The following is a 21,106-nucleotide window of genomic DNA, read 5'->3' as shown; positions in this document are numbered from 1 at the left end:
ATTCTTGCTGTTGGTTCTACATCTCTTCTTGAAATTTGTAGCTACCAAATAAGTTTTAAATAACAACTCCTCTATGTGCCCTGATGATTTACTACTCAATCAAGTGTGGGTAATATTTCAAAAATGGGTAATATTTCAAAAATGGATACCAACAAAACTGTCAATTTTTGAACATGGTACAACCACATTTTACCTACAATTACAGGTATTTCACACAAGAAATATAGCCCATTGTGATGACATTTTTGTCTACACTTATTTATATGAAATCTTCATCCTTAGCTTTATCCCTTTTCTTGCCTCCTAGCTTTTTGTCTTGTAATGTTGACAACTGTAAGAAGTTGATAGCTCAATGAAGCTGTGTTTATAGTGGGACTTGCACCATTTGCTTCTTGGAGGGGCTTTGACCAGTTTATTGTTTGAGCCACATGTGCATTCAAGCCCTACTAGATATGGTTACACATCTGAACTAAAATTAGACTGCAGCTACTGCAAAATATACCTATTAGCTGGGCCAGAATAGAAAGACATTATGTTACATTATGGCAGACTGTATTCACTTGTATAAGATTCAGAGTATAGGGCAGTTGGTACACAAAGCATTCAAAGCCACACAAGAACTACAAACCTGTCAGGAGACATTAGCAACTTACTCTGCTAAACTAGTCAAAGTGACAGCTAAGATCAATATCTGGGGCAAATCTAAAACAAATCCCCAGGGAACGTGCTAATCCAAGAATAGAACCTGCAACATCTCCTGCCTATTGCAAATTACAAATTTTTTCATGTTAGACCCAAAAACATAAGAACTGGGAGCAGGAGTGGGCAGTTCAGCCTGTCCTGTCATTCATTAGGATTATGACTGATCTCATCTTGGCTTCAACTGCATGTTCTTGCCAATTCTCCATATCCCTTCAACCTATTACAAATGAAATATCGATGTATCTCCTCCTTAAATTTACTCAATGTCTCGGCATGCACCGCATTCTGGGGTAGTGAATTCACAGCCCTTTGAAAGACATAAATTCCTCCTCATCTCGGTTTCAAATCTGCTACACTTATCCTAAAATTATGACTTGTTCCAGAATGCCCCACAAGAGGAAACATTCTCTCTCTATTTTGTCAATCCCCTGTACCATCTTATATACCTTGGTTAGATCACTTGTCATTCTTCTAAACTCCAGCAAGTATAGGCCTAAACTGCTCAATCTCCCTTTATAATACAAACTCCTCATTTATGGAATCAATCTAGTGAAACCTCCAATGGAACATCCCTCCTCAAGTAAGGGGACCAAAACTGTACACAATACTCCAGATGTGGGCCACTAATGCCTTGTACAGTAGCAGCAACACTTTGCTTCTTTTATACTATATTCCTTTAGCAATAAATGCCAAAATTTCATTTGCTTCCTTATTACCTATAAAACCTGCATACTAATTTTCTGTGATTTATGCAAGAGGACACCCAGATCCTTATGCACCAAAGCATTCTGAAGTTTCTTTCCATTTAGATAATAAGTTGCCTTTCTATTTTTCTGACCAAAATGGATAACCTCATACTTAACACACTAAATTGCATCTGCCAAATTTTGGCCCATTTACCTAACCTATCCACTTGTAAACTTATTTCTTTATTGCAACTGACTATGCCATCTATTTTAGTATCATCTGCAAATCTGGCTATAGTACCTTCTATCCCTGCATCCAAGTCATTAACACAGATTGTAAACAGTTGGGACCCCAAGGACTGAACCCTGTGGCACTGCACCAGTTACATCTTGCCAACCAGAAAGAGACTTATTCATTCCGACTGTCTGCTTTCTGGCAGTTAGCCAGTCCTCTATCCAAACTAATAAATTACCCCCAACTCCACGTGATCTTACCTTGTGTATTAACCTGGTTGTGTGGCATCTTATCAAATGCATTTGGAAGTCCAGATATACTACATCTACAGGGTGCCCATTATCCACTTTGCTGGTAACGTTTTCAAACAACTCGAGCATATTAGCCAAACATTATTTACCCTTCATTAAAACCATGCTGATTCTGATGGATTACATTCAGATTTTGCAAATGTTCTGTTATTACTTCCTTAATAATGGATTCTAACAGTTTCCCAATGACAGATGTTAAACTAACCAGCCTGTGGAAGAAATTAGATATAGCTCTTGGGGCTAAAGGCATCAAGGGGTATGGGCGGGGTGGGGAAGAGGGGTATCAGGATATTGAATCTGATGATCAGCCATGATCAAAATGAATTACGGAGCAGGCTTGAAGGGCCGAATGGCCTGCTCCTGCTTCTAGTTTCTATGTCTATACTTTCCGCCTCCCTCCCTTTTTCAATTTTTCCAATCCACTGGAACCTTTTCCGCATCCAGGGAATTTTGAAATATTATAACCAATGAATCCAATATCTCCACTGCTATGTCCTTTAAAATCCTAGGATTTAGGCCATCTAGCCCTAGGGACTTGTCTGCCTTCAATCCCAATAATTTGCTCAGTACTTTTTCCCCTAGTGATTATGACTGTTCTAAATTCCTCCCTTTCCATAACCTTTTCATTACCTGTTACTATTGGCATTGTACTAGTGTGAAAACTGAAGCAAATACTGATTTAGCTTCTCCGCCATTTCTGTGTTTCCCACTATTAACTACCCAGTCTCATCCTCCAAGGGACTAAACATTCACTTTAGCTGTTCTCTTCCCTTTAATATACTTACAGAAACTTTTGCTATCCTTTTTTATATTCTATGTTACTTTTCTCACATAATTTATCTTTACCGCTTCGTTGATCTTTAAAAGTTCCCCAATCTTCCAGCATGCCACTGGCTTTTGCAATATGGTATGCCTTAGCTTTTGTCTTTATGTTATCTTTAATTTCCTTGTTTAGGCATGGATGTTTCTTCCCCCCCTTACAATCTTCCTCTCTGGAATCTATTTTAGTTGGGAAAAATTGAATATCTCCTTAAACATCTGCCACACCTCATCAACATTGATAAGGGTTTGCATAGCTAGAAAGTAAGAAAGAAAATGCAAATGGGTATGGGACAGTCTACAATGGGACATCAATAGTGTGTAACATACTCAGAGAGCAGCATAAATGTGAAAAAGTCAAGGTGAAAATAGATTCTGGAAATTTTAATCATCAACTAAGAAAGCTGTGCATCATTTAACATTACCTTGAACTTCCGCATAGATTGGTAGAGTCTGCCCAGGTTTCCATAGTGCTTTGCTGTCTGCACATTGAACTCTCCAAAGGCTTTCTTGGCTAACTGGAGCGATGAAAGGTGTAAATCATGAGCTTCCTGAAGAAGTCGTTGCTCAGTTTCCTTGTTATGACAGTCAATAGCAATCTCCTCCAGTATAAGTGCTGTAAAGCAAACAAGTGACAAAACATGAAAACAGATTTCAAAAAGGACAGGACTAGCGATGGTAACCCTGTGAATTCATTAATCTAGTTGATTGAAAGTAGACGTTTACTAGACTTAATGCATACATTGATTCTATAGGGATCAAGGGCTATTGGGGGATGGTGGGATCAGGATATTGAATATGATCTGCCATGATCAAAATGAATGCCAGAGAAGGCTCGAAGGGCCAAATGGCCTACTCCTGTTTCTATTTTTTATGTTTCTATGTTTCTAGAAGGTGAATTATGAGCAGGTAGAGTTGGACAATAAACATCAGCCTTGCCAGCAATGCCCACATTCCATAAATGAATTTTAAAAAACCACAAGATCAAACATCAAGTATATAGCATGGTTTCAATATTCAGATAGAAATTAGGCTAAAAAAAATGTTTCTCTTCCTTATCTGACACCTATCTCCTTGAAACCCTCATTCATTCTTCAAAGAATGTTCTGAATGTAGGATCAAATTTTTAATACTTTATGCATGTCAACCATATCATGGTAAGAAATATATTACAATATTCAGATGTGAACAGAAATACAAGTGATTGATCCAGGAAGGAGAGAAGCAAGTTGGTTTTGCTTTGTTAGTCACTATTTACTCATTTTAGCAATTGGAAAATGTTTGGAAAGACAGGATTAGATCTTTGCTCAGATGATCTCCCCAAATCATCGACACTTGATGTACCAAATGTCACCACATTCATACTTAGTTACTTCTCTCACCTCCAAATAAAATGTCCAAACATATAGATGCCAAAACTAAGGAAATTCAAGACATGTTGCGTAATAAATCAGTATTTACAGTCGAAGAGTATAGTCTTCCAGACATCCCAAAGAAACCAATACTGAATCAAGGATGGGAACTCACCAAAATTAAAGCAAGCAAACAACAGTAAATAAAAAAATGGAGTCTATAATTAATAATGGAATGACTGAATATCTTGAATTTTTCAGATTATACTAGCCATATAACATTGTGGCTACAAGAGCAGGTCAGAGGCTAGGAATCTACAAAAATTACTTTTTAAATCAATAATTCTCCATCATAACTGAAGAAACCTAAGGGCTCCCCTCTCATACCTTCAGCAGCAAATGGACAGAAACTCAACACTATCTAGGAAAATACAGCCCATTTGATTGGTAACCCTTCCACAAACATTCCACTACTGACAAACAGTGACAGCAGTGTGTTCCATCTACAAAATGCACTGCAAGGTTCCTTAGGCAGCACCTTCCAAACCCACAACTGCTACCATTTAGAAGTAGTAAGAGTTTTAACAACACCAGGTTAAAGTCCAACAGGTTCATTTGGTAGCAAATGCCATTAGCTTTCGGAGCGCTGCTCCTTCGTCAGATGGAGTGGCATCTCCACATCATGACTACCATTTAGAAGGACAGCAGATACCTGGGAGCACCATCACTTGGAGGTTCCTCTCCATTAGTCACCATCCTGACTTGGAAATACATTGCCGCTCCTTCCCTGTCACTCAGCCAAAATCCTAGAACCCCCTCCCTACCAGCACTGTGGGTGTAGCTATACCTCAGGAACTGCATCGGTTCATGTAGTCAGCTCACCACCACCTTGTCCAGGGCATCTAGGGATGGGTAATAAATGCTGGCCTGGCCAGCGTTGCCCACATCCCCTAAATGGCAAAAAGAAAAGCCGGCATGGATTTGTAAAAAAGTTATGCCTGATGTACCTAATGGAATTTGCTGAAGAATTGGTGAAGAGGTGAATTATTTTAAGAAGGCATTTGATTTTTAAAAAGTCTCTTATAAGACACTTAGCTAATGTTGAGGACAACAAAATGGAGGCAAATTATTGAACTAGACAGGAAGCTAGCTACGTGGTAGAAGACGGAGTAGAAATAATGGGCAGTACTCTAACTGGCAGGGTGTGACCAACAGATCTGAGTTGGGGCCTCAACTATTTATTATATTTATTAATGACAGATGATGGGATAGAAACTCAAAATATCTAAATTTACCAATGATGGGTGGTATTGTAAATAGCGTAGATGGAAGCGCAAAATTACAAAAAGATATTGATAGATTAAGTGCATGGACCAAACAGTAGAGTACTTATGGCGAAAAGCTAAAAACAGTAAAAAGATTTGGGGCTTCAGGTACACTGATCACTAAAATGTTATGAACAGTAAATAATCAAAAAGGCTGTTGGAATTTTGACCTATATATCTAAAGGTCAAGAATACAAGGGCAGAAGTTATGCTTCAGCTATACAAAGCCCTGGTTTGACCACACTTGGGAGTACTGAGAGGAGTCTCATCATCACCAAAATGATCAAGAATAGTATAACAGAACAGAGCTATGTTTACAGTCTTCAGTTAAACAAGTCATGCACCTTTATTTCCTGCATAATTTCAACCTCTCTGTCTCTACCCTATTATTCTCACATTGATACCAGTAGATATCTGTCATCTTAAATATAAGCTCCCAAATTTACTTATTATTACAAATTGCTGCAGTGACACGTATTCCAAGATAAAGTCCGCGATTCTCCCATCCCGCTGCCAGGAGATAGTCGTGTCAGCTGATTCGCGGCGTTCACGCCCCGCTAGCGCCTCCCAGTGCCAGATTTCTGGCGGCCTCTGCTCTGTGCTGGAATTTGGCAGAGAGGCACAAAGACCATTAACATGGCCATTTTAATACAATTGGAATGTGATTAGCAGGCCTGGGACTGAAGTCTTCGGCTCACTAGTATTTCCCCCTACCACCCCCCACCAGAGTGGTTCACTCCAGTGGGGGTCACAGCAGCTCCCCACTTTCAGGAAGCTGGCGGCTCGACCCCGCTGGAGTGAAGGGGTGGCAATTGGGGTCGGGTGGTATTCCCTGAGCATTGGTACCCTGGCAGGCAGGCTGGAGATCAGAGCAGGCTGGGAGGTTGGTGTCGGGGCCGGGAATGGTCGGGGGCAGAGAGCCGGCGCTGCGAGGGGTCACAGAGTAATTGGGAGGCCATCAGTGCGGAGCCACTGTATATGCACTGATCTCGGCACTGACAGATTAGCGCATGCGCAGTAGCCCACTCAGTGCACCGATTTCAGCTTCTCCAGCGGGGATAGGCTCCACTCCCTAATATTTAATGATATTCACACCGGTGGCCTCTGCAGTGTGGGAGATTCTTCTCTGAACACCCACTGAAAAAAAGTGTGAATTACTCCAGTTTTCAAACGCAAATTCGACACTTAAGAGTTTTGTTGGGAGAATGCCACCCAAAATGTTTTGGCCCAATGGACTAAAAACATTTAAAAAAATAATAGTTGTAGTATTTTGCCATCATGCATTAATGCCATAAAGTGTGGATATAAGTTTACACCCAAGACTCTCACACTCAAAAATGCCCGTCTGAGTTCCAGTCTTGCATACAAATGATGTGTTGAGACTGGGAATGCTCAGAAGAATAAACATTTAAATGCACCACCAAGTTTATTTAAAGTTTAAGATTTAAAGTTTAATATACAAACCTTTAACTCTTTTAGAAGAAGCCAACAGTAAGTGGTCTTCAGGGAGAATATGAGTGATGATGTCTATGGCACGCTCAGCATGGAATCTGCAAGGGAAAAAGTACATTTCTAATGCAGAATGTTGCTTCCATCAGGATTGCAGATCTTCAAACCCAGAAATCAGGTAGCTCCAAAGTTTAATTTCATTGTGCAATGGTAAAGAAGGAGGAAAGGTTCCCTCAATCCAATTCATAACAGATACTGATCCACAATGCAAACAAATAATCAGTTATATAAAGCAAATTACTGCAAATGCTGGAATCTGAAATAAAAATAGAAAATGTCGGAAAATCTCACGAGATCAGTCTTAATGAGTCGTAGAGCCGTCATCCAGACTTGAAATGTTGACTCTGTTCTCTCGCCACAGATGCTGTAAGACCGGCTGCGATTTTCCAGCATGTTCTGTTTTTGTGTTGAATAAAATTATAGAATCTTGAAGCCAAAATTCTAATGCATGCATTACGTGAGAGATTGATGTCCAGTTTAAGATGTTCTGTTTTACACAACTGAAGAAACATTTTGAAAGACACCTTTTCTTATATAACTTGTAGTCAATTCAAAATTAAAATATGCAATAAGGATAATTTCCCATTTTGACTGACAAGCTTTTTTGAATTTCTGTTTTCAAAAGAACAGAAAACGCTACTGGCATGGAACTAATTTGGCAACTTACAGTGCATTGTCAAACTTCCCAGAACTATACTGGTGTACGTAAGAAGAATATGCTAGGTCCTCATGAGCTGTTGCTACATGGATGTTCTTGCCTCCAAATACTGACTGCCGGATATCGAGTGCTGTCTAAGAAACAAAACATCGTTCAAAGTTCAGTTGTAAGAACCACTTATTTGTAATATCTTCTTTATATAAAACTAGTTATAAACATCAAAAACATAAAAATAAACATCTGCCCTCTGACTGCCTATAAGTGGAATAATTTGCACAATTAAAACTTTTCATTTTGAGGCCATGTTATTGCTCAAGTCCAAGACCACAAATAGTGATGTTTAAATCAACCTGCCATTTGCCCAAAATGAAATGATCCTTTGTAGGAACTGTCTCACAGGTACAGTTATTGAGCAAGTTTTATTTGTCAAGGAGTCATTTTTTCCTTTGTCAGAGTAACATTGTTCCAGCACTCTCCTACATTTTTAACTTTTCATTGGCTAACAAATGCCTTGACTGGAGAATTATAAAAACGACACCAGTATGTACCTGGAGCCACATCAGGTCACCATCTGCAACAAGACAAAATGAATCAAATGCAATACAGAGAAAAAATTAAAGCGTTTTTGAAAGGATAAGAAATGCTGCCAAAGTGACCAGCTGCCTTTTCTTCTCTGACCACTAAAAAAATGTGTGTGGGGAATATTCCAGTCCTGTTACATGAGGCATTTGGGCAGGGGAGAGGATTGTCAACAGGAAGAAAGACACACTATTCATTGGCATTCTTCCTTAAAAGTTTGGTCTCACCTTCCAGGAAGACAGTATTACTAGTAATAGGAGCAATATGATGATATCAGCGATGACAATTAACAACATAGAAAACACCCAAGACGCTTCACATTGGCTTCTAGCCTTGGTCTGGGGCTAGAAATGGGCAAGAGTTTTGACTGACCTGACTTGTAATGGCGACTATAGGATAGCAGGTTAGCCACAAGTGCATGGGAACAATTAAGTGTGGAGATGATAAAAACATGTACAAGATTTTCCGGGCTGATGATTGGACATAGGTGATGGTAGGCAAAAGTTACAGAGGTTAAAAATTTATGAATGGAAAATGATATGGGGGTTGCAAACTAAACTCATGGTTGAAGAGGATGCTGAAGTTACATGTAGTAGTTTAATCTGAAAGACCAAAGGGGTATGGTATTTAGGGTAGTGAGAGGAAAGTACAGCTCATTCAAAATTGCACAAAGAACAGTCTAATAATATGCTTCCCATTTTAAAACATAAGAACATGCTTGAAAGATTAGTTTGAAGTATACCTTAATCACTGAACTAAAACAATTTTTCAACATACCTGATAAATAGCCACTGATTGACAAATATTATCTACGTTCAACAAGTAAAATCCATAATCTAAGAGGGTATCAGAGTATTTGGGATGTTTAGGACCAAAATGTTCCCTGAAAAAACATGAAATTTCTGCAATAAATATTCAAATCATGTACTATAGTATTTCAAACATTTTTCTATAACAATGTAAAATTTTAAATCCTCTCCTTAAACAAAGGGTGAATGTTGTCAGCATTACCTTGTTAAAAACCCTCTGTTCCCCCCACCCCATAGAAAACATGACATGCTAACTGTGGGTAAAATGGTTTATTGCACAGCGGCAGCAGCATGTGCCATCTCTAAGATGTACTGCAGGAACTTACCAAGGCTTCCAAACCCACAACCATTACCATCTAGAAGGACAAGGGCAGCAGACACGTGGGAACACTATCACCTGGAAGTTCTCCTCCAAGTCATTAACCATCCTGACTTTGAAACGTATCAGCATTTCTTCACCGTCGCTGTGTCAAAATCCTGGAACTCTTTCCCAGCAGCACTATGAATGTACCTACAACACATGGACTGCAGCAGTTCAAGATGGCAGTTCACCACCACCTTCGAGGGCATTTAAGAATGGACAGTAAGTGCTGGCTAGCCCAGCCAGTGTCGTCCACATCCCATGAATGAATTTGTAAAAATTAGGACGTTAAATTATGTGTGAATAACTTGTATATGGGAACTTACCGTGCTAAATACACTGCATGTTTTATTAACTGCTCTGCCTTCTTGAATTCTCGCTTCACTACACAAGCCTGGAAGAAAAATCAATTTCAAATCACTTAATCCTAATAACCCAAATATAATTTTAAGAGTGATTTGTTAGTGCAATTCAAAAATAAAAATACAAATTCCCATTAAATTATCATTGAGAATTAATTTACACTATTTTTAAAATTCATTCCCTGCAGAAGAGTTTTTGAGTCAATTTTGTTTTGGAGATGTTACATATGGCACATACAGGACAGGAGTAAACACTAAACTTTGTGAGGAAAACTATTTGTCACTCAGATAAAATGAATGGGAGATAAGTTGTGGCACTAGACAAAGGATAACCCTAACCCACTTCACTTTGGATATGCTAACTGCGACATAATTTGCCACAATGAAATTTCTTCCTAAATCAAAGATAACTGATATTATACACTGTCTATTAATACAGAAACCTTATATCAAAGGTATTATGTTGCACTATTCAACTCTTCCTGGAATTTTCATGATATTGTTGACACTTCTTTGGTCTCAAGCAACTCATGGATCTGCATGTTCCATGGGCTAATTGTTTCTATCCATATTTATTCCCATTACTGTCAGTTACATGGAATTTGTAAATGAAAGAATTTTTTTAAAAATCAACAGTAATTACTTTTGCTCGGAATCTACTGCACTTCATGAACTATATGGCAAGTAGACAGATGCAGTAAACTAATCTCAGCTGACACTAACTGATCTGGATATTATTAAACATATTAAGGAGATACCATCCTACTTGTAAAGGAGAGGAGGAATGCAAGTACAATATATTTAAAATTTGAAGGCTCAACAAATTTTAAGAAATTACAACTTTTTCCACTTTTTTCCCCCCCAACATTAAAATGTATTAATCATAATTACTCATAACAGAGCGAATTACTCACTTTTGAAGCTTGTCTCAGAACATCAACTGCTACTTTCACTGGCAAGCCAACTGTGATTTCCCTCATGGCTTCTACACACCACTTATAAGCCTGCAAAATAATTGCATACACTTAAAATGGATAAAAAGAAAATATTAATTTTCTACTATACTGCAGGAAATACGTACTGACTGCAACAACGTAGGAAGTTGCACATTACGATTATGGTGCAATAGCTATTCCAATTGCATTAAATGGATGATTCATGAGCAATCCTGTGCATTTTTGCTCTGTAAAACATTTCCCAAAATGAAGCCACTGGTTAAGTCCAAACATTTAAAGCTCTCAACCTGGTTAACACTTCCAGCACTTAGTGAAATCTAAGTGGTAATTGTACTGGTCAAAAATTTTACCAAGTCTTGATAAAGAGGTGACACTGCTCTTTAACATTTAAGCATATAGAATCAATTCTCTGATCTTCCAGGAAGTTGGCACAGTACTCGAGAAACAAAATCTACATCAGCTAGAAGATGCTAATCACAGTTGTCTACTCGTGCATCATTTAAAACCAGTCCAAAAATAAATCTTCTATGAAAATAAACTTAATTCAAAGAATGCAACATTAAGGTTGGGAGGGGGTGGGGGCGTGCGTGGACACACTTAACATTAGGTCAGGTATAAACTTGTAGTCACATTTCAACAATGATGTTGGGATGTTCCAAATAGATGAAATTATGTAAATTTAAATCATTCTTTTTCTTTCTTTCTTGTGTATGCACATTTGTACCTTGATAACTTGCACACTTGTTATAGGTTCAACTCCCTGGAATGGAACTTGTACTTAAGGAGTTTTCTATAACCATTAAACAAAATTTGGAAATCTGCATATTGGTGCTAATACTTACGGCGTTATGATGAAAGATACTTTAAATGTGCAATTGTGATTGTATAGATTTGACCAGGATGCTGAAAACAAGCACCAATTGTGACAAATTCAGACTTGTCTGATTCTGGAGAGGTAACTGGGCACCACAAGTACCAGCATGCTTAGGAGTTTGCATAGTCTAGTGTTTGCCCTTCTTCGGCTGAAAGGCCATATCTTGACTCAGGAAGAGGGCAATATAATCAAAGAGTCCCAGATAGGGTACAGGGAGAGGTCTCCATTAAGAGAAAGAACCGGGAGGAGACCACTGGCAGGAGCCACTGGTAGTGGAACGAGGCTCCTAGTAGTATAAGTGCTGCAGCCGACAGGATTTAAGTAATGAGGGTGCAGCAGAGGCTCTGGAGATTTGAAAGGGCAGAAGGTTGGGGATTCTATGCTACAGGCCGTTGGTAAAGTAGTGCAGCAGTAGTGTTCAGCTCAGCATGGTTGAAGAGCTGATGTTAAAATTAATTTATTAATCACAAGTAGGCTTACATTAACACTGTAATAAAGTTACTGTGAAAATCCCCTAGTCGCCACACTCTGACGCCTGTTTGGGTACACTGAGGGAGAACTTAGTATGGCCGATGTACCTAACCAGCACGAGTTGGTTTGCAAGATTGAAATTCTGCGAGGTGTACAGTCATTGAGGCTGTCAAGCTGGAGTGACTTTTGGAGAGAATTCCAAGGCCGGATCTTCAAAGGTGAAGACTGAAATCCCTTCCGAGAGCGACAGAGTTTCAACAACATTGGGTCACTTTGTCTATAGACTAAGTCACCCTAGTCTGGGTGGGTTGTTGAGCAGTCCATGGAATGTGTTATGGTCACATTTGCTAGTTACAGTGTAGTGTGGTTGCCTGTTAATTCACATGTACCTCATGTTAGAGTAGAAGATAGACATTGTAAATTGTTTTATCTTTTTGACCTTGTATAGTAAAGCTTATTTTGTTTGTTCAAAAAGGGTGGAATCTTGTGACTTTGCTCCCTAGTCAGGTGCCTGAATCTCAAACTTTGGCTACTTTAAACAAAAGATTTACTGGTCGCTAACCGGATCATACCAAAAATTTGAGGGTCAGATCCAGGACCATAGCACAATGAACGTCACATCTGTAATCATTTTCTCCCCTCCCTGAACATAATGACTTATATTGTGACACAGGAACTTGGAATCCTCAGGTGATGTGCTCAAGAAAGCTTTTTGTTTTGTGATCTGGACAATGAGATATTCAAAGAGAAACAGCACAGTTGAACCTAATGCTGCCCTAACACGGTGCAACAGATGCAAACATTTCAGGCATCACCCGAGAATCATAGAATCCTTACAGTGCAGAAAGAGGGCATTCGGCTCATTGAGTCCGCACCAACTCTCCGACAGAGCACTTTTTACTCGGGCTCTATCCCCATAACCCTGCGTATTTATCCCGCTAATCCCCTCAACCTACACATCCTGGTATACTAAAAGGCAATTTAGCATGGCCAATCCACCTAACCTGTACATTTTTGGATTGTGGGAGGAAACCAGAGCACCCAGAGGAAACGCATGCAGACAGGGAGAAAGTGTAAACTCCACACAGGATTATCGCCGAAGGCTGGGATCAAACCCACTGTAAGATTTAACATGAAATTTCTGTTAATTTTCTCTTGTTATTCCAGGATGCTGGGGTGAATTTTACTATATAGGCTAAGGTCAGCTCCTGCAGAGTTAACCTAATAGAGTATTGTACAGCATGTTAAGAATGTAAATGCCAAGAACGCTTTGGTCTTCATCTCCATTGCACACAACTTACCTCATCATAATGACTTTTGGCAAAAAGTAATGCACAGAGCTCTCCAAAGAGTGCTGCTCTATTTGCTTGGTGACCATGTTTTGCCAGTTTATCAATGTAGGTTTGAGCCAGTTTGTAGGTCTCTTCTCCCAAGTGGTACTTACAATTGCCATTGCGCACGTGGAGTAACCTTGAAAACAAATTAACTGGAATCAAAGTATGACAATGCCTGAACGACGTAATTCAAAACTAAAACTTCTTTTCTGTAGCAAACATTTTCGCCCAAGATTTTTTGTTATGATTGTGGCCTGGAATTTCCTTGAAATTTTCATGTAATAATGATGCAAAAGCTGTCTGTCTTTGAAAATTGCAAGGAAATTAGATATATATGACTCAACAGAACTTTGATAAATTCAGAATTCTTCAATCTTGACTTAAAGAAAGCAAATGACACTTTCCTTGGTCCCTGATTGTTTATGCTGAGTCTATGCCAATTTATGTGCCAGCAAAATCTAATGAGATTGTCAGGAAATCCTCAATGTACTTTACCATTGGCTATTTCAGCATAGAAAACAATCCCAGATGAATCAACTAAATTCTGGTTTAGTATTACTGTTGCAAAATTTGGGAATTTGTACCATAGAATCCCTACAATGCAGAAGGGGGGCATTCTGCCCACTGAGTCTGCACTGACTCTCCAAAGGATTATTTTACCCAGGCCCACCCCCCATAATCCTGCGCATTTACCATGGCTAATTCTTTGGACACTAGGGGGGCAATTTAGCATGGCCAGTCTATCCACTTAACCTGCACATTTTTGTACTATGGGAGGAAACCGGAGCATCCTGAGGAAACCCACATAGGCACGAAGAGAATGTGCAAACTCCAGTCACCAAGGCCGGAATCAACCACGGTCCCTGGCACTGTGAGGCAGCAGTGCTAACCATAATGTACAATCTTGGGTTCCAGTGTCTTTTGCTCCCTGCAAACTCTAGCGATCTGAAGTCCTTCCCCTCACTTCATCGCCTAATACTGTGCTTGAGGTCGATGAGTACAGAATCCATATTGCATGTACCACCTGTAATACTGCAGTGTGTTTGCCAACCTTTATGGAAACAGACTGAAAAGCACTTCAGTCAACTGAGCCACAACTGCAAACCAGTTTATTTTTCTTGAATAAACAGTACACGATTTACATTCTACTGTTACGTGTTCCAGGGAAGAAATTGTTGAAACTACTGTCTCGCAACGTGAAAGCTTATTTTAAAGATAGCTGGCTTTTTTTGTCTCCCACAGCAGGCTGCTCACTGTCACTCTACCATGGTGGTGGGAGAAGAGGAAAAAAATAAAAGGAATGAGAAAAGATAACAAATGTACCTCTGATCTCTTAAGTCGATGTGGTCATGTGCTAGGCATGCTAAGGCATCTGTCACAGATGGTGCCAAATTGCATCACTCATAGAACCATGGGGATTCCACATGCTTTAAATTTATCAATTAAGCTGGTGAGCGGGGGAGGGGGACATCTATCAACTTCAGAAACAGAACTTTGCTGAAAGACCACAATGCTCAATGTTTCTCCACTTCTAGTCCATAAGCTTCTGCAACCAGAAGCCTGGGACATTTCAGATCTGGACTGACTTTCCCAGACACAAACTTTAAAATTAAGATTAGCAAATTTTTTTTAAAACAAGTCAACGATATATAAATTACCAAACAGAATTAGTAAAAACAAGCAACTGAGACTGTCAATGGAAATCTATAAAATAATAAGCGAGAGACTGCAAAACATAGAACTTACTTTCAAGGTCTCGTTACCTTTTATATTAAAATTAGATACCGTATTGCAAAAGTCCTTTCAAAATAGTATGCTGAACACTCTACACAAATACTGAAATATATATTGGCAAGAATTTTCAACCTTGACAGTTATCTGCAACAACCATGGAATCCCGACAGTGCAGAAGGAGGCCATTCAGCCCATCAAGTCTGCACTGACCACAATTCCACCCATAACCCCTCATATTTACCTTGCTAATCCCCGACACTAGGGTCAATTTAGCATGGCCAATCAACCTAACCCGCACATCTTTGGACTGTGGGAAGAAACCGGAGCACCTGGAGGAAACCCACAGAGACACGGGGAGAACGTGCAAACTCCACATAGACAGTGACCCAAGGCCGGAATTGAACCTGGGTCCCTGGCGCTGTGAAGCAGCAGTGCTAACCACTGTGCCACCCCAATGTGGCGACTGTGGTTGCGGCTTTCCTCCAACATTCGTGTATCACAGCAACAAGCAATTTTTACAGGAAGATTGAATTGCTAATGAATTAAAACCTACACTCTTATGCCATGGCAATAATTAGTCCTCAACTAGAGTATATTGCACCAGAGATCAAACAATCTCTTCCATTGCAAAAGGTCATTTTTTCCAGGTTGAAACTAATTGATATCATAAACAAGATAATGGTACAATATTTAAAAATCATCGTGCATGAGGTTGGACTAGCCTGCATACAATGCATTTCTTAACGTATCATTATTCAATAAAGCACCTGGATAAACATCTTTCACAAACTTTGAATGTGATGCTGCCACTGTTGCTTGAAGCTATTCCCATGAGGAGATCTGCTGTTTAAGTCAACTCGTCTTTGCCCTCTTGAAGAGGTATCTGCAACTTTTTGACTCCGAGCAAATGGTTGAAAGATTGACATTTGCTTTAGATATCACTTTTTAAAAAACTTTTTTGCAATTTCAAACAATTTGCCAAGGGCTTTTTAGATGTTCTGTTGTTACTTTATCTATATTTGGAGCTTTTCCTGTACTCAGTTTCAAAGCATTTTTTACCTCTGATATCATAATGCTTGGTCCATCACTTGCTGCTATTTCGTGAGGACTTTCTCATATATTTCTCATATATATTGGCCTTGGAGGGAGTACAGAGAAGGTTCACCAGGTTGATACCGGAGATGAGGGGGTTAGTTTATGAGGAGAGATTGAGTAGATTGGGCCTATACTTGTTGGAGTTTAGAAGGCTCTATCTTATAGAGACATATAAGATAATGAAGGGGCTAGACAGGGTAGAGGCAGAGAGATTCTTTCCACTTAGAAAGGAAACAAGAACTAGAAGACGCAGCCTCAAAATAAGGGGGAGTCAGTTTAGAACAGAGTTGAGGAGGAAGTTCTTCTCTCAGAGGGTAGTGAATCTCTGGAATTCTCTGCCCATTGAAGCAGTGAAGGCTACCTCGTTAAATATGTTTAAGTCACAGGTAGATAGATTTCTGATCAATAAGGGAATTAAGGGTTATGGAGAGCGGGCGGATAAGTGGAACTAAACCACTATCAGATCAGCCATGATCTTATTGAATGGCAGGGCAGGCTCGAGGGACTAGATGGCCTACTCCTGCTCCTGTTTCTTATGTTCAATCACTGTGATAGCAATATTTTTTCATGTTCAAGACACAATCACATCTGCAATAACCAATTCAATAGATGTTTTATCTAAATATGATGCTCTTCTGCTAAAATTTTGAACATCTCAAGATGATAGAAGAAAAAAAACTGTAAATATTGGCCTGGTTTGTGCTAAGTTTTCATTAGTTTTGTCATAACAAACATAATTAGAAATCCAAAACAGCACGATGCCCTCTACAGGAGATCGGAGATTCGTGCAAACAGGGCAAGCAGCAGTGTACCTTTCTAACCAATCAGATTGAAGAATTCTTACTGAGCCATGTAGAGTCTGAAGAAAGAAGTGTAAGCTAAAGATTTAATTCAATGCTAAACCATGTACTGTAAGGGAAAGTAATGTGGGACTGAGACAGAGAGAGAGAGAGACAGAGAGAAATGAAAGGAAGATTTAAATCTTTGAAAAAAATTACCAAGGTTTAAAATTTTAAGGAATGAGATGTCATACTTGTAAAAGAAATCATCAGTGCTAGGCAGGTTATTTGGCAGTAACTAAGACCATCATTAAACATTCACTTATGTTTTAAATAGACAAGACCTAACATTTTCTAAGTATTTATCACATCAGCAGCTCAACCTCAAGCTCTTACATATATTTAAAGTAAAGCCTCATTTTTCCAGAGAGAACTGCTATAGCAAAGTTTATAGAGCAGCAGGAAAACTCAGGCAGCAACTTTCTAATTTTCATATTTCAATGTATATGCCAATTTGCATAAATAATATACCCACTTGATTGGCATCACATCCACAAACATCCACTCCCTCCACCACTGATGCTCATAGCAGCAGTGTGTACTGTCTACAAGATGCACTGCAGCAATTCACCAATTCATCTTTAGACAGCACCTTCCAAACTCTCAGCCACTTCCATCTAGAAGGACAAGGGCAGCAGATACATCGGAATATCATCACCTGCAAGTTCTCCTCCAAGCCACTCACCATCCTGACTTGGAAATATATTGTCATTCCTTCGCAGTTGCTGGGTCAAAATCCTAAATTTCTTCCCTAACAGCATTGTGGGTCAACCCACAGCACGTGAACTGCAGTGTTTCAAGAAGGCAGCTCACCACCACCTTCTCAAGGGCAACTAGGGATGGGCAATAAATGCTGGCCAGCCAGTGATATCCATGTCCCACGAATGTATAACAAAAAACATCCACAGTCACTGGGAATGGCTGTCTGATTTAGAATCCATACAGTACAGGAAGCCATTCGGCCCGCTGAGTCTGCACTGACTCTCTGACAGAATATCCTATCCAAGCCGTCTCCCCTGCCCTCTCCCCATAACCCTGTACATTAACCGTAGCTAATCCCCCTAACTTACACATCTTGGGACACTAAGGGGCAATTTAGCATGATCAATCTTTGGAAGATGGGAGGAAACCAGAGCACCTGGGCAGAACACCTGTCACACAAGGCCACAACTGAATCTGGGTCCCTGGCGAAGTGAGGCATCAGGTTAACCATAGTGCCACCGTGTCATCCTGTGTCGATTTACTCTTTCAGTGATTGCATCAGTGTTATTGTTACTATAAAATCTGGACCATCATCTGCAAATTTTGGGTGTTTGACTCATTGCTTCATAGACCGAAAGATGTAACAGACCAGGTTATTTACAAATATCAAATTATTTATATTGTGGTGTTTCTGTAATTCTACAGTGGCATTAAAATTTAGGACAATCTTAGGAGGTAAAGGTTTAAATTTTCAGGTAGGAATACTGGCCGTGATTCTCCCAAAAACGCTGAATTGGCGGGAAAAGTGTTCTAAATCCCAACTGTTTTGTCAGTTCAGCTTCTCACCCGAATCTCCGCACTCTGTGCACTGAAGAGGTCCCAGTCGCGAATATCATTAAAAACCCAGAGGGCGGGGCCTATTCACGCCAGAGTCTGACAGTTCTGGAACTCTGCGCATGCGCAGTGGCCCCGATCTGTCAGTCTCCCTGTTTGCTGGCCAGCTCGATCACTGACCAGCCCAGGACCCCCGCAGTGCTACCCCTCCTGCACCCCCCTCCCCGACAACCCAATCACTGCCCTCACAGAAATTCCCAGGCCAGCCCTGATCGCTCCCCGATATCCAGGCCCCCCCCCCCCCGCACCCAGCAATGGCGATTTCCACCCCCCTCCCCCCCCCAATCGCTGCCCTTTCTCCATCCCAGACCGATCCTGTCTGCAGAGTGGCAGCGGGACCTCTCACCCCCACTGATCACCCCTAGACCCTGACCACAATAGGCCCCGCCCCCTTGGCTCTGCCCAATGCCCCCTGGACATGGGCACTTTGCCCCTTGGTCAGTACCAGGGGGCACAGGCTGACACTGCCAGGGCATTCATGACCAGGGGGCACCCCCGCTGCTGCCCGCCACCCTGGGGGACCCCGACTGCCCCCCTTCATTCCAACAGGATCTCCTGCTAGTTCCCAGAACGTGGGGAGCTACTCTAAACCCCGCCGGAATGAAGTACTCCTGGCAGGGTGGGAGATTAAATCAGGACTGGAAAGTTCCCGTTAATTAGATTGAAAACATATTTAAAATACATTTAAAACAGATTCAAATGACTTACCCGTCTTCCCGCCGGTTTCCAGCATGGTCTGACCAGCGACTGTTCTCTGGCTCTGGGAGATGCGCATGCATTCCCAGTGCATGTGCAAATCCTGGAACAAGGCCGGCGACGCGCACCTCCCACCATGACCTGCCAGAAAAGTTGCGGGTCGCAATGGGAGAATCGCGGCCACTATTTCTCCTTCCAAAGTGAATCGTGGCAATTTGGTGCAACACTTCAAAAAAATGCTTGTTTGAATTTCAGTGCCCAGAATACTGGGATGCAGAGTGACACAGGACTAACACAGATTGGGAGATTACTCACAGTAGTCACTTTCTGATCCAAGGTTCATGTTGTAAGGTGGAGGGAGAAGTGGCAGAAAATTAGAGGAGTTATACTGGGTCAGGTTGACCATGCTGGTAAGGAGCATGTATTGAAAGAGGTACATGGGAGGGAAAACAAAGCTATCTACCCAAGGTTAAAGGACCAGAAAGAAAATGAAACAGTGTGCCCTTTTCAATTACAATATCCCCAGCAAGTAGTCTACTGGATGACCTTCATCATATGCATTCAGACTTCAGTATTGGATCAGCGGCATGGTGGCAAAGTGGTTAGCACTGCTGCCTCACAGTGGCAAGGACCCCGGTTCGAGTCACTATCTGTGCGGAGTCTGTATGTTCTCCCCTGTTTGCGTGGGTTTCCTCTGGGTGCTCTGATTTCCTCCCGCAGTCTAAAAGACGTGCTGGTTCGGTGCATTGGCCATGCTAAATTCTCCCTCAGTATACCCGAACAGGGGCCAGAGTGTGGCGACTAGGGGATTTTCACACTAACTTCATTGCAGTGTTAATGTAAGCCTACTTTCTTACACTAATAAATAAACTTTAAACTGGATTCCATAGTGTTAACCCTTTCACAGAGATAGTGCTCTCCCGAGTCAGAAGGTTGTATATTCAAAACCCACTCCACAGGCTTGAGCATATAACCCTGGTTGACATGTCAATGCAGTACTAAAGAAGTATTGCATTGTTGGAAGTGTCAACTTTCAGATGATAGATTAAGTAAGAGGTCTCACAACACCAGGTTAAAGTCCAACAGGTTTATTTGGTAGCAAAAGCCACTAGCTTTCGGAGCGCTGCTGATGAAGGAGCAGCGCTCCGAACGCTAGTGGCTTTTGCTACCAAATAAACCTGTTGGACTTTAACCTGGTGTTGTGAGACTTCTTACTGTGCTTACCCAGTCCAACGCCGGCATCTCCACACCATGATAAATTAAATCAGAGGATCCCATGACACAACTTACAAGAAGAAAAGCGAAGTATCCTAGGTATCTTGGCTTATGTTTATCAGTCAACTAGCAACACAAACAGACTATCTGGTCACTTGCCATTATTTGAGACCAAGACTACTCAGGGCAAAATGCTGCCATGTTTTGCTACATTACAATAGTAATTACACTTCAGATCATTTCAAATCATTGCACAGCTAATTCAGTATTTTTGAAATTGTGAAAGGTATGATATGCAAGTTATTTCCTTCATTTTAGTTATTACACACCTGACACAGCATTCAACTGCACGAAACCAGTGAAGCACTTCATCATGTAGCGAACATAGCTGCAGACAAGAAAGGAACACCTTCTCAGCATCACTATACCAGCCTGCATCAGAAAGAAACCCACCTGCAGAAAGGGACAGAGAAAAATAAAGAATTGTTAAGAATGATTTTAATTTACAACAAAGTACACCTCTTTGGCTCATGAAATTTGAACTGCTTTTAAACGTATCTTACACAAAGAGGCATATCTTCATGTAGT

At 40.6% G+C, this 21,106-nt stretch overlaps 2 protein-coding genes across 3 annotated transcripts in view; one reads left to right on the top strand and one right to left on the bottom strand.

Moving 5' to 3' along the window:
• Positions 1 to 7,849, top strand: part of LOC144501325 (uncharacterized) — a 96,854-nt gene extending 89,005 nt beyond the window's left edge. Inside the window, exons 7-8 of the transcript XR_013499096.1 lie at positions 6,910 to 7,057; positions 7,565 to 7,849. The gene's annotated coding sequence lies outside the window, so the exon portion shown is untranslated. The remainder of the gene's footprint in view (positions 1 to 6,909; positions 7,058 to 7,564) is intronic.
• Positions 1 to 21,106, bottom strand: part of appbp2 (amyloid beta precursor protein (cytoplasmic tail) binding protein 2) — an 85,543-nt gene that overhangs the window by 11,954 nt on the left and 52,483 nt on the right. For both annotated transcript variants that reach the window (XM_078224934.1, XM_078224935.1), the window contains 8 exons: positions 20,848 to 20,971; positions 13,311 to 13,479; positions 10,623 to 10,712; positions 9,673 to 9,740; positions 8,954 to 9,059; positions 7,607 to 7,731; positions 6,895 to 6,980; positions 3,179 to 3,369 (listed from right to left, as the gene is read on the bottom strand). In XM_078224934.1, the coding sequence (XP_078081060.1) occupies positions 3,179 to 3,369; positions 6,895 to 6,980; positions 7,607 to 7,731; positions 8,954 to 9,059; positions 9,673 to 9,740; positions 10,623 to 10,712; positions 13,311 to 13,479; positions 20,848 to 20,971 (959 nt within the window). The remainder of the gene's footprint in view (positions 1 to 3,178; positions 3,370 to 6,894; positions 6,981 to 7,606; positions 7,732 to 8,953; positions 9,060 to 9,672; positions 9,741 to 10,622; positions 10,713 to 13,310; positions 13,480 to 20,847; positions 20,972 to 21,106) is intronic.

Source organism: Mustelus asterias, chromosome 12 (assembly GCF_964213995.1).
Source record: "Mustelus asterias chromosome 12, sMusAst1.hap1.1, whole genome shotgun sequence".
Lineage (NCBI taxonomy): Eukaryota > Metazoa > Chordata > Chondrichthyes > Carcharhiniformes > Triakidae > Mustelus > Mustelus asterias.
Note: the sequence above shows the minus strand (reverse complement) of the source record. Positions and strands in the feature narration are given on the sequence as shown.